Raw genomic sequence first — 13,963 nt, forward strand, 5'->3', positions numbered from 1 at the left:
CGCCATTAAGGAGAATAAACATCATGAAACTTAATCATTTCTATCTCGTCTCATTCCCCAGAGTCTGAATGGTGTTTGGCTGAACAAGGAACGCCTGGAACCTTTAAAGGCCTATCCTATCCAGGAGGGAGACCGAATCCAGCTTGGAGTTCCGCTAGAAAATAAAGAGAATGCAGAATATGAATATGAAGTAGTAGAAGAAGACTGGGAAAAAATCCACTTATGTCTTGCCTTGAGGAATGATAAGCCGGTAGTTAAGTGCTCAAGAACCAAAAGGAAATGTAGTGTAGAGGAATTGGATAGCCCTGGAGCAGAGGGCTCTTCAGATTCCAGAACCAAAGTAAATAAAGTGTCCCATGACTGTGAGCAGTCAGGGAAGTCCTGTGGAAGAGCAGAAATGGCCAAACAGGCCCCTAAAAACATAGACCAAAAGTTGACTTCTCCTGGACCAAGTGGGGAAAGAGCAGCAGAGGATGACCTTCAGACTGTGTCAGAAGCATCAGCCACCTTGCCAAGCAAGGAGCACAAAGGCCCAAGCTTGTCACAGTCTCAGAGCAGCTTGGACATACTTAAGAAGACGATGGCCAAGATCCTCAAGCTGAAGGTGAAGGTTCAGGAGAAGCAGGTGGCTGTTGTGAGCGTAAAGAAGCAGAGCCACAAGGGGGCCCAGAAGGAGATTGTGAAGATGGAGGAGGAGCTCCAGGAGTTACAGGACCAGCTGTTTACAGAGCAGGTCCAGCAGCAGCAGAGAGTGGAGCAGCTAGAGAAAAATTTCCAGGAGAAGGAGCCCCACTTAGAGGTACAGAATGTGAGAAAATAAATGCCAGTTTGTTAAAGGTTTATCTTTTGTGCCTCTTCCTTCCAGAGACTCGGTGTCCTGAATTGATTCATATTGTTAGAGATAAAAGCTGAACACTAGATTCAGGATGTGGAAGCTTGGGACAGAGACCAGGGAATCTATGGTTGAGGATTAAAGGGAATTATTGTGTGAGGCAAAAGTCAGGGTCAGGATCAGAATTAGGATACCAGGCCAAATGAGTGGCAGATGTAGTCCAGGAACCCAGAGGCAACTAAGTGGTGCAGTAGATAGAGTGATGGACCTAAAATCAAAAAGATCTGAATTCAAATCCTGCCTCAGACACTAGCTATGTTACTCTGGGCTGAAAATCACTTAACTTGTTTGCCTTAGTTTTCCCAACTGTAAAAGGGGAGTAATAACAGCACTTACTTTGAGGGGTTGTTGTGAGGACTAAATGAGATAATATTTATAAAGTGCTTAGCACAGTGCCTGGCACATAGTAGGTACTGTATAATGCTTATTCTCTTCTCCTTTCCCTTTGTCCTCATATAAGGTCAGAACCAGTAGATGAAAAGGGAACCAAACTAGAATTGACATTCTAGGCAAGCATCATAGAACAAAGGTGAATCAAGGAACAGTAAACCAGTGTAGATCAAGGTGTTGAAATGCCACAGTAAATTGCCTGTTAGTCCAGTTGTGTTTTTCTGGCTTTTTTTTTTTTTTTTGCTTTCTGGAGGGCAGCTGGGGTTAAGTGACTTGCCCGAGGTCACATGGCTAGTTAAGTATTAAGTGTCTGAGGTCAGATTTGAACTCAGGTCAGGACCTGACACTAGGTCCAGTGCTCTATTCACTGCACCACCTAGCCGCCCCAAAACAAAAAGATTTTTTTTTTTTGCTTTTTGGAGGGGGGAGGGCAGGGCAGTTGGGGTTAAGTGACTTCCCCAAGATCACATGGCTAGTAAGTGTAAAGTGTCTGAAACCGAATTTGAACTCAGGTCCTCCTGACACCAGGGCCAGTGCGCTGTTCACTACACCACCTAGCCGCCCCAGTTCTTTATTTTTAACTGTTTAATGACTTTTGTTTTTCATATCATAGTCGTTTTTTCAAGTTGGCATCACTGATTTCTCCCTGTAACAAAGAAAAACACTTAAGAAAAACCAATCAATTAATTGACTAAAACTGAAAGCATATGTAATATTTCACACCTTTTATCCCTCACCTTTCTACTATCTGTTTTCTGAGATAGATTGCTCATTACATTGAATTAGAGTTGGATACCTTTAACTGTTATCTTCATGTATGTTATTGTAGTCTTCTGATTCAGTTTTCTTTGCTCTGTATCAGTTTATGCAAGTCTTTCCCATATTTCTTTGCATTCTTCATCATTTCTTATAGTACAGTAACATTACATTTATATGCCACAGTGTGTTCACCATTCCCTGATTATTGGGCACATAATTTGGTTCCAGTGTTCTTTATCATGAAAAATCGATACTCTGGAATATATGGAACTTTCCCTTTGTCTTTGTCCTCTTTAGGGTATATATAAACAGTAGTAGGATACGAGTAATTTAACAACTTTTTTTTCCTAATTCCAAATTATTTTCCAAAAGGGCTGGACCAATTCACAACTTGACCAATAGTGTATTACAGTGCCTATCTTTCTACAACCCTTCTAGCAATAACCATTTCCATTTTTTATCGCTTTTTCTCCTCTGGTGGGTGAGAAGTAAAACCTTAGAATTGTTTTAATATGCTTTCCTCATAGGAATGATTTGGAGTGGGGCAGCTAAGTAGCACAATAGATAGAACATCAGCCCTAGAGTCAGGAGGACCTGACCAAAATCTGGCCTCGTATTTGAAGATTACTATCTCTGTAACCCTGGACATGCCCAAATATCTCAAAAAAAGAAAGAAAAAGAAGAAGAAATGATTTGGAGTCTGTGCCATTGGTTATTGATAGCATCCATCTTTTTACAAAAAGCAGGATGATGTTTACCTGGAAGACAAATTTAGGTTAGCAGATTATCTTGCCCTTACTAGAACAAACCCTAAACTAAATTCTGTATGCCAGACCTTGATAGTAATTTAGCTGCAGAGGACGAAGTGGTTATTTAGTTGGATTTTATGATCCTTCCCTTCCCCATCTTGAACAGTCAACAACACAGGTATCCAATCCTCCACAACTTAGATATTTGATATGCGCTTGGTGTGCCAAGCCAATTCTTCTGACAATTTTGATCTTGCAAAACATGCTGGTTTAGTTGTGTCATGGCTGTGGTCCAGGCAGAACTGAATCTGTGTCTCTATCCCTGAAAATCTCGTTAACTCAAGTCAGCAAGAATTTATTAAGCATCAGCTGTGTGCCAAGCACTATGCAAAACTGGGGATATGAAGGAAGGTAAAAACAGCTCAAGGACCTCAGGTTAATGGAGAAGACGTCAGCGAATGATTCTGTCCAAACAGTATTATAAATGATCAGTTGACAGTGATCTCAAATGAAAGGCACTAGAGTTAAGGAGGGTCACAAAAGACTTCTGTGAAAGGTGGGATTTTAGCTCAGATTTTAAAGAAAGCCAGGAGACTAAGATGAAAGGAGAGAATTCCAGACAAATGGTACAGCCATTGAAAAGGCACCGAGTTAGGAGATGGAGAATCATTTTCCAGGAATAACTAAGAGGCCGTTGTGACTGGATTGTAAAGTATGTGGAGTGGAGTAAGGTGGAAGAAGACTGGAAAAGTAAGAGGGGGCACGTTTATAGAGGACTTCAAACAGATTTTTATATGTAATCCCTGGGGTAATAGGGAGGTGGGGCTTATTGAACAGAGGCATGGTGGCAGAGAGGTAGGTATAATGTTGTCACACTAGTGTTTTAGGAAGATCACTTTGATAGTTAAGTGGAGGATGGACTTCAGTGAGGAGAAAATTAAGGCAGGGAGGCCATGCAGAAGGCATTAGTACAGGCTTGCAGTAAAAAGGACTTTCACCAGGATAGTGGTATTTATCAAAGGAGAGAAGGGAACTTATATCAGGGTTCTGTCTGTAAATTTAAGTTAGAATCGACAGGACCCAGCAACTAATTGATTGGATATGGGAAGGAGCAGAGGAAGACTCTAGGTTATAAGCCTAGGTAAAGGGATGGATGGTGGTGCCCCACAGAAGTAATAGGAAAGTGAGGAAGAAGGGAGAGTTTGGGGAGGGTAAAGAGGTAATGAGCTCAGTTTTGGACATGTTGAGTTTAAGATGTCTTTGAAACATGCAGTTCAAGATATCTAATAGGCAGGTGGAGATGTGGGACTGGAGGTCAGAAGAGAGGTTAGGGCTAGAAAAGTAGATCTGGGAATCATCAGCATAAAGATGATAATGAAATCCATGGAAATAGATGGGCTCATACAGTGAAATAGCATAGAGAGAAAAGAGTAGAGGGCCCAGGACAGTTTAGGGGACACCTATGGTTAGTGGGTATGACCTGGATGAAGAACCGCTCAGACAGGTAGGAGGAGAACCAGGAGAGAGCAGTGTCACTCAAACTTAGAGAGTAAGAGGGTGAGCAGGGCTGTCAAAGGTGGCAGAAAGAGCAAAAGGATGAGGAAATGGAGGTGAATAGAAGCAGTGTCATCAGAAAGGGCAAAAGCAATCACTCCAAAAGGTCTCATGGGACACGGAAAGAGACCTTTAAAACCTAGAAAAAAGAAACTATCAAGAAGGCTATCAAAAGGATGATTGACAGTGTTAAAGGCTGCACAGAGGTCAAGAAAGATGAAGATTGGGGAAAAAACATCAACTTTGGCAATGAATATATCACTATTAATTTTGGATAGAGCAGTTTCAGCTGAATGATGAAATCAGAGGCCAGACTGTAGAGAATTAAGAAGAGAATGTGATGAGAAGTAGAGGCACCAACTGTAGATGACTTTCTCAGTGAGTTTGGCCACAAAAGGGAGGGCAGATATAAGCCTACTAGCAAGGATGACCAGATCAAGTGAGGGTTTTTTGGGAGTCATGTGTTTGTAGGCAATAGGGAAGTATCCAGTAGAAAGGGAGAAATTGAAGATTAGTGGGATAATGGGGATTGATAGAGGAGGAAGGTACAATGGAATGAGATTAAAGGTGCTTTTATAGAAGGGTTAACCCTGGAAAGAAAGGCCACCTTTTCATATGAGACAGATTAAAGAAAAGATAGTGATGGAAAGCACCTGAATGATTCAAATGAGGAGGAGAGAAGAGAGCTCTCAGCAAATCCCCTCAATTTTTTCAGTGAAATATGAAGCAAGATCCTTAGCTGAGAGGGTTGGGGGAGAGGGCGGCATGAGAGGTTTGAGGAGGGATGAAAAATTTTTTAAAAGCCGCTATGGTGAGTAGAATAGTGAATCAATTAGACAGTTATAGAAGGATTGCTTTGCTATAGTGAGGACCTATTTGAGACTATGTAACATAAATTTGTAGTGAACCATAGGTCCACTACATGTTTTCATGATTTTCTTCAACTTCACTAAGCAGCACATGAGTAGGAACAAACAGAGAGGATGGTAGGAGTAATTCAAGTCTTGAGATTTGGCAAGGAAAGTTTATCCAGAGGATCAGGGACAAGGGACTCAAGAGGATAAGGTAGAATTTAATCGACTTGCCAGGGGGTCAAGATAGAGAATGGGAAAAAAGTGTAGCTAGTGCAGGGATGATGGCCTGGGAAAGAACCATTCAGTTGGAATGATTAGCAGTCACAGTGAGCAATAGGGGTTAAGGGGTGGCAAAGCAGAGGGAAAGGTGGAATGACAGCAGATTTGGAACGGATAAAAGAATTTCAGAGTTCATGGAAGTAGAACTTTTTTGTGGGTGGTGATAAGATCAAGGGTTTGACCATCTTTGTGTGTAGCTGAAGTGGTTTGGAGTACTCAATGGGAAATGAGTAAGTTAAGGAACTATCTAGTTAAGGGAATATCAGTATGTATGTTTAAGTCCCATAGTGTGAAGGCAGGGGAAATGATGAGAGAAAAACTGAATCAGGTACTAAACTCTGAGGAAGGAAAGCAAGAGTCCTGGAGTTCAGTAGAGAACAAGTCTCCAGAATCTTGATTGGGTGATACATTTGACACAGATTAAACAAATCTTGAAGGAGAAGTAAGTTACTGAATAATGGTGATTGAGAGAGAATCTGGAAATGACAGTGAGGAACAAGGAGCATTCTAGTTCTCTCATAATGCCTAGTGAATCAAAAGAATGTGGCTTCTGATTAAACTAGATACTCAGGAATGATGTTAGATAAGTGGATTCTGTGGCCTGCAGATGAGAATGTTTCAAGAACAAGAAGTTCTTGATGAGGGCATGAGTCATATATGTGTATACCCTGCCTACTTAATATCAAAGTGGTCAAGTGCTAAGTAAAATGAAAAGATGAAGATCCAAAAGGTTATGTAAATACTAGCTTTCACCTTTGAATCAAGTGACTCAGGACAAGATAATTTATAATATTCACATTAATCATCTGCCTATAAATTCTTTTTTTTTTTTTTTTAAGCAATCGGGGTTAAGTAACTTGCTCAAGGTTACACGGCCAGTTATTTCTGGGTGTGGTGCTAAGTATCTGAGCCCAGATTTGATCCCCAGGTCATCCCGACACTGGAGCCGGTGCTCTTACTCGCTGAGCCACCTGGCCTCCCCTTGCTTATCAATTCTTTGATGTAAAAGCTCATATTTTGAGCCTAATTTTCTTATTTCTCAGGAATTTTAAGTTCTGTCCTCTTCATGCCCTTGCGAGAAGTGATTTTGGGAATGGCAGCAAATGAAGTACTGCTATGTATTTGGGCTGATTGCCTGTATGTAAATCTTTGCCACCTTTAGGCTGGCACAGTTCTGGAAATTAACAGAGGACATTTCCCTCCAGCTTACTCACGTGTTACCTGCTCAAATGACCTTTTACAATTTAAAATAAGTGTGTTTTTTTTCCCTTTAATGGAGAAAGGCATCAGGGAGAGAAAATAAATACTTATTAATTGAAAAAAAGTTAAAAAAAAAATCTAATGTGGCAGCAACTATCCCTGGGCCCAGCAAAGCAACAAAGTCAAAAACAAAACAAAACAAAAAACAGCTGGGTTGAAGAATTCCACTGCCCACTTGCCAATTTTGGGAAGAGGGTCAGATGTATGGAAGTTGAGGCTAGTGAAGCATCTTTATAAGCAGCATTACCTTCTGTGCACTTGTAGGTCTTGTTTCCCCTCCCTGGCAGAGGGAACAAGAAAATTTTCTGATAAGATTATTAATCTTTGTAAGAAGTTGGAAAGTACATTTTAATCCTAATTTAATTTAATCCTAATGTTTCAGTGATATTTTTTAGACTCTTACTGTGTGCATGTGCTAGCTAGGTCATCTGGGGATACAGTGAAGCTTAACATCAGTCCTTGCCTTCAAAGGAATTATGATTTTGTTGAGGAAATGAGACTTAACACACGTGAAAAAACCAACGAATAGTTTTAAGGTGATATTAATAACTACATATTTTGATGCAGATTATATTAAGAGAACTAATGCAGTTCAAAGGGAAAATTCACATAGACAGTGGACAAAAATTGGCAAAAATGAGGTCAACCGACACTTGAGCAGAGGAAGAGATGTAGCTGTGACAGGATAATGAACAGAATGTGTATACTAGGATGGAGAAGTGCCACCTCCCCAGTTTCCAAACTCACTTGAAAGTAGCAAGTGTGGTACAGTGGGAAGAAAGCTGATTTTGGAATCAAAACATCTGGATTTGGTTCTTAATTTTGCTACTTATCACTTATATGACCATACTCCTCATCTGCAAAATTAAGAGGTTAGATTTTTTTAACTACCTGTAAGATACCTTTTAGCTCTAAAACTGTAATGTTGTGAGATTGCCTGGCTTAAGAGTAGAAAGGTAATGATCCTATGGGCCAGGCTGAGACATTTCCATTAGATATCTAATGTTTCTGAAACACTCTGTGTATTATAGTTCGAGTTTCAGGCTGAAAGAGACCTTTGGGATCAGCCAGTCCAATTCCTCATTTGACAGACGAGGAAACTGAGACACAAGGGTATTAAGTGTCTTATCCAAAGTCACATGGCTAACAACCAGCAGAACTGAAATTTAGTCCTAAGTCCTTTGATTCCAAATCCATGGCTCTTTCTATCATAAAAGCCCTTTCAGCAGTCCTGTGAGGTAGGTAGTACAGATATTATCTAAATTTCATAGGTGAGGAAACTGAGGCTAAGGTCAAATGCTCTTTTACATCAAAGAACTATTATTATCTTGTGAAAGATTCTTGGAACAATTCATTGTATTTTCAGAGTAGCCTGGGAATGAATTAAAGGTGAAAATCTCATCATAGGCACTATAAAGTCAGGCAACTTTGCTTAAATCTCTTTGTAGGTAACAGCTTGAGAGAAAACAGGAGTTGTTCCCACCTGCTTCCTTCCTCCCCCTTCCCTTCTTTCCCCCCTTCCCGCTGCTCTCAGATGCTAATGCCATCCACTCTGCTCTGCATGTTGCTGGGTTTTATTCCTCCTTTTCTCTTCCCCTCAAGGAAACCTTCCATTTGTTTTTTGCTTTGCAGGGTTTGGAAAACCAGCATGGGGAAAAGGACCTGAAGGAGCAGCTGGCACAGGCCCTGCAGGAGGTAACTTATCTCTTGCCACTGGGCTGAGATTGTTCCATCAACTGTAGAGCAGGGAGTGCAGCCAAACCTTGCATGACTGATGGCTGCTTCTCCTACTTATCCTGTACCTCCAGTCTGTCAAATGGAGCAGATGGCCCCTGCTCACACCATCAGTTCGGAGATGTGGAGCCCCACAGACATGCCAGGCCTTGGCATGAAAGCCTACAACTTCATTTGAGCAGTCCTTCCTCTAGTAGAATGGACTAAGATCCTCTGGGGAATTGTGAGGCTCATGGGTTGGGGCAGGATGTGCAATTAGAAAGGTAAGGGAGAAAGATGTCAGCTGTGCCAGGGCTGTGGGGCCTATTACTGCTCCTGCTGACCTCACCATTCAGAGCTATAGCCAAAGATGGGGACTGCAGTGACTAGCAGAAAATAGCAATTAAACATTTTGGGCCAATTTCAGAATATGCAATTTAACAATCAGTGAAGCAGATCAATTTACTAAAAGGACAAGAAGCTACAGGTTCACAGGGTTGAAATCCTGATAAAGGTTCCTTGTAATTTAGTTCATTTATTTTAACTACTCACTGTTTTCTTCCCTGGTTCTTTCTGTAAGTTTTGTTGAATCTTTGAAAACCTACCTCATCCTTCCTTTATTCACCCTGAATACAAGTCGGATGTAAATTTATTTTATGGTCAGGACATAGGGTAATCAGAAAATGGATTCAGGCCTCATTAACAAAGATGAGCATTAGAATAAAAATTTGTTCTGAGAGCAGAGCTTCCAGAAGGTTTAACTCCATGCTAATCTCTTAGACCTGTGAACCAGTCTTCTTAGAGAAACAATGGCACATTATCCACATCATAGGGCAGCCAGGACTCCCCAAGTAGAACATAAAAGTGCCTGTAGGGAAAAGAATGTTGAAGAAATCAGTGCTGGTTTAGTTTTCTTTTCAAGAGAAGATTTTTTTGTTTTCAAAAGTTATTTATTTATTTACATATTCCCTACTGCAGATTTCTCTAGCATGATCACATTTGCTAAAAATCTTGAGGTGTTGAGGTTGATTGGGGGGAAAAAAAAGAGTTGAAGATACTGTAGGAATATCTGATCTCCCTTCATATCTTTTTACTCCCTCTTGAGAAATACGCAACTCCCTTTATGACCTTATGTTGGAACACAGAACAACTGCTGTGTGCTTGGGTACTTGGCTCATGGATACTTCTCAGCTTATAATTTTGCAAATTCCTTCCACTTCCCAGGCCCCAGTGGTGAGAAGCAGCCCAAGTTATTTACCATTCTTGAGACCAGACTTAAAGTTAAATTTATATAGTTCTTTTAAAGGCAGAAAAAGCCTATTGGGGAGTGCTTTTGCAACTATAATCTGACTTTTTGTTTTTCCACATTAGTCCTGTGAGGTGTATCAGGCAGGTACTTCTCCACTTTACAAATGAGGAAACTAAGGTTTATACATAGGTAGAGTGGCAAAGTCAAGGCAACAGCTATTGAATGGCTTATTATATTTTACCCCTAGTTAATGGCCATTACTGTGATATTAATTGTATCGGATTTGTGAATTTCTTTTTTGCTAATTGTTTGAATTGCATTTACAACTGCAGATTCATGCCCAGGGCAAGCCATAAGTCACCCTCTCTGATGTATAGCATAGCCACTTTGAGATATAGAATGAAGGCTTCCCGTTGCCCCTTCTTCTTGACTGCTAGCAGCAGATGCTAGTGGTACTCAGCTTTCTGGCAGCACATGGATTGAGGGAGTAGCGAGAATGGCATTGGCTAGGTGGTCAACAGTTGTATTTGGGGTGGTTTTCTATTTTTATTCCAACCAACATTATTTATGCGTCCTCAGTTCCCTTTAATGTTTTCTAAAAGCCAAACAGTTGATATCTGGCTTCCTAGTGATAGTCCCTCAAAGTCCAGTAAATCCCTTAGTGGGAATTCTCTCAACAAGAGAATGAATTGTTCTTTACCCTATTTGAAAACCTTGTATGATGGAAAGAACCCACTACCTTGTAAGGCATATTTGAGAAGTTTTTCCTTACACCGAGCCAAAGCCTGCCTTTCTGCTATTTACATCTCCTAGTTCTGCAGTGGGCTCAGGGTTAGAAAAAGTGTCCTGACCCTGGCTTCTGCCTTTTATTAACTGTGACCCAGACCCAGTAAAATAAATTTGTTGAATCTCAGTTTTCTCATGTATAAAGTAGGGATAAAAATACCTGCCTGGTTGATTGTACAGAAGTGCTGTGAATAAATACATCAGCATACGAAATAATTTTGGAAACTGTGAAACAGTATACAAATATGAGATGAGGTTATTATTATTTCTTTACTGGTTGTGGGATCTCTGATTGCTCTCTTTTTTCTCTTTCCTATTCCTCTTAAAAAAATGTGTAGAGAGATTTGTTAGAATCCAAGAAAGGAAGGATTTTAATAAAATTTTCAGTGCATTTCTAGTGAATTGTGGAGCAAAGAACACACAGTAGTGAGATTGAAAGCTGCTAGTATGTGAGTATTTTAGAGAGAGGAGGCTACAGTAAATGCTGTGTTAAATGTATTATCTGGATATATTTCTGCAGCATCACATTCTAATGGAAGAGTTAAGTCGGAGCAAGAAGGACTTTGAAGCAATCATTCAAGCCAAGAATAAAGAACTGGAACTGACTAAGGTACTCAAAGGAAATTGTGATTTCAATGTCAGTAAATTAGCATTTATTAAGTGTGTACTATGCCAGACACTATGCTAAGCACTGGGGATACAAAGAAAGGGAGAAGACAATCCCTGTCCTCAAAGGAGCTCACAGGCTAGTGGAGACATGTGAACAATTATGTACAAACAAGCTAATATGCAGGATAAATAGTAAATAACTGAGGAAAGGCACTAGAATTAAGATGGATCAAGGGATCTCTTCCTATAGAAGGTGGGATTTGTCTTGGGACTTGAGGGAAGACAGTAGGTGATAAGGGGAGAACACTAGAGAAGATTGGAAAAGTAGGAGAAGCTAGGTAATGGTGGGGTGTGTGTGTGTGTGTGTGTGTGTGTGTTTTGGGGGTAGGGAGTGATATGGTGTGCTTTAGGAAAATCATTTTGGTGACTGACTAGAAAATGAACTGGAATGAAGAGAGACTTGAGGCAGGCCAACCCACCAACTTGCTTTTGCAGTAGACCAGGTGTTAGGAAATGAGATTTGCTGGGTGAGACCTGCACTAAGGTGGTGATGGTATCAGAGGAGAGAAGGTATCAGATTCAAGAATTGTTGCAAAGGTGAAATCAACAGGCTCTAGACATGAGAGGGTGAGAGATTGTGAGAAGTAGAGGACAATGCCTAGCTTTTGAGCCCATAGTGACTGGAAAGATGGTGGTTTCCTTGACAGTAATAGGGAGGTTCGGAAGGCGTTGAGAGTTTGGGGTAGGGTAGGGTTTAGGGGGAAAGATAATTACCTTTTGGAAATAATTGAGTTTAAGCCATATAGGACATCTGGTTTGAGATGTCTAATAGGTTATTGGAGATGTGAGACTGGAGGTTGACAGAGGTTAGGGCTGGATAAATAGATTGGAGAATCTTCAGTATGGAGATGATAATTTAATCCAGGGAAGCTGATGAAATCTTCAAGTGAAATAGTATAGAGAGGAAAAATAGAAGAGGACCCAGGAACAGCCCTGTGGGACTCCCATGGTTAGTGGATAAGAACTGGGTAAAGATTCAGGAAAGGAGCCATCAGACAGGAGAACTAGGATAGAGGGATGTCTTAAAACCTACAGAGACAAGAATATCAAGGGCAGGAGAGTGGTTAATGGTGCTGACGATTTCAGAGCTGTCAGGAGCAATGAAGATTGAGGAAAGGCCATTGGGACAATTGTGAGATCACTAGTAACTTTGTAGAGAGCAGTTTTGGTGAAATGATGAAGTTGGAAGCCAGACGGTAGGGAATTAAGAGTGAGAGAAAAGGAAACGAAGGCACATAATTTGTGTTTGGTTTTTTTTTAGCAATATCCCAGCACCCTACAATGGAACAGTTATTAGAGCAAATACTCTTTCTTCTCCTCAGTGCAGGGGAAATGTCAGTTGTATGGGTCCCAGGAACATTGATTTTTTATTTTTTCCACCAAAAGGCAAACTGCCAGAATGTTGATGCTTACACTCTGTTTAGTACTTTTGTCTCTAGTGGTTAGTTATTCAGTGAGATTAATTCTGGATATACAGTATGGACAGTCACATAGAGATGCTATTTGCAAACATTGGAACTAAGATAACTGAGAAGAAACGGTAGAGAGAAGAAGAAGAGGCCCAGGATAGTACCTTAGGCAGCACCTCCACTTAGTGGTTGGGAAATGGATGATAATCCAAAGGAAATGAATGCAGAGAGAAGAACCAATTTTAGAATAGTATACCTAATCCCAGAGAGGAGGAAAGATCCAGGAGACAGGAAGATCCAGGAGACTTAATTCAAGTAACAGTGATGAATGAGAAAAGGCCATTGGACTTAAAGGTGAGGAGATCATTTGAAACCTTGAAGAGAACAGACTACAAAGGATTAAGAAGTAAATGAGAAATAAGGAAATAGAGGCAGTGAGTATAAACAGGTGCTTTTCCTCTTTAAATTTGGTTGTGAGAGGGGAATGGTTTAAAATGGGGTTGAGGAATTGTAATGTAATGCCAAGCAAAGGCAACTTCCCAAGGTTCAAAATACCAGCATAGGTGCTCTCCATTTTATTCAGTGACCAACCAAGAACAGAGAAGATCAAAACATGACATCATTCAAAATACAGCATTTACTAAGTGTGATTAAATAATCTCCAAGTACTACCCCACCCCAGGACCTTCCATTCATTCAATCAATTACAAAGTCCCTGTTCTAAATACTACTCCACCCCTAGGCTGTACCTTCATTTAGTCCACCACAAAGCCCCTCTTCTCAAATGGAGATTAGTTTCCAAACATAAGTAAAGTACCTTCATTTGTTCAACCATAGAACACAAAAAGGTCAAAAGTTCCCCACCCCTGGATCACAATTGAATCTACCCCAGAGTTACATCAAGTTTAAGCACAGCACTTAATACCCAAATGAAAGTCTTTTCTTCATCTTGACAGGAGGCAAGTTCTCAGCAATCTTAGTTCCTGGGGAGACAAGGCTTAGCAAGGCCACAAGATACATTGCCAGTCTCTTCATTAATTCATCCTCTGTCTGTAGAACAGTCCTAGAACCCCTGAAAACATTAGCAAAACCCTCTCCCAGGATTTCTGTAAACATACAACAAGAAAATCCTTCTTCAGGGCTTCTGAACCAACAGAAAGGTTCCCAGACCCCTGCAACAACACCACTGTCCTTCACCAGTGGACAGTATTCACTCTGTCTGCAGGACAGTCTCCAGACCCCTGCAACAACAGCACTGTCCTTCACCAGTGGACAGTATTCACTCTGTCTGCAGGACAGTCTCCAGACCCCTGCAACAACAGTACTGTCCCTCACCAGTGGACAGTATTCACTCTCTGTCTGCAGGACAGTCTCCAGACCCCTGCAACAACAGCACTGTC

The 13,963-nt window shown here is 40.8% G+C and overlaps 1 protein-coding gene across 5 annotated transcripts in view; it reads left to right on the plus strand.

Moving 5' to 3' along the window:
- The window catches only part of RNF8 (ring finger protein 8), a 124,303-nt gene that overhangs the window by 43,238 nt on the left and 67,102 nt on the right, over positions 1–13,963 (plus strand). For all 5 annotated transcript variants that reach the window (XM_069073594.1, XM_069073592.1, XM_069073591.1 and 2 more), the window contains exons 3-5: positions 62–799; positions 8,370–8,432; positions 11,006–11,095. In XM_069073594.1, coding sequence (XP_068929695.1) covers positions 62–799; positions 8,370–8,432; positions 11,006–11,095 — 891 coding nt within the window. The remainder of the gene's footprint in view (positions 1–61; positions 800–8,369; positions 8,433–11,005; positions 11,096–13,963) is intronic.

The sequence above is a fragment of the Petaurus breviceps genome, unplaced genomic scaffold (genome assembly GCF_028583685.1).
Source record: "Petaurus breviceps papuanus isolate PSGF00001 unplaced genomic scaffold, PetGlider_PUasm1.0 90865, whole genome shotgun sequence".
In the NCBI taxonomy this organism is placed as follows: domain Eukaryota; kingdom Metazoa; phylum Chordata; class Mammalia; order Diprotodontia; family Petauridae; genus Petaurus; species Petaurus breviceps.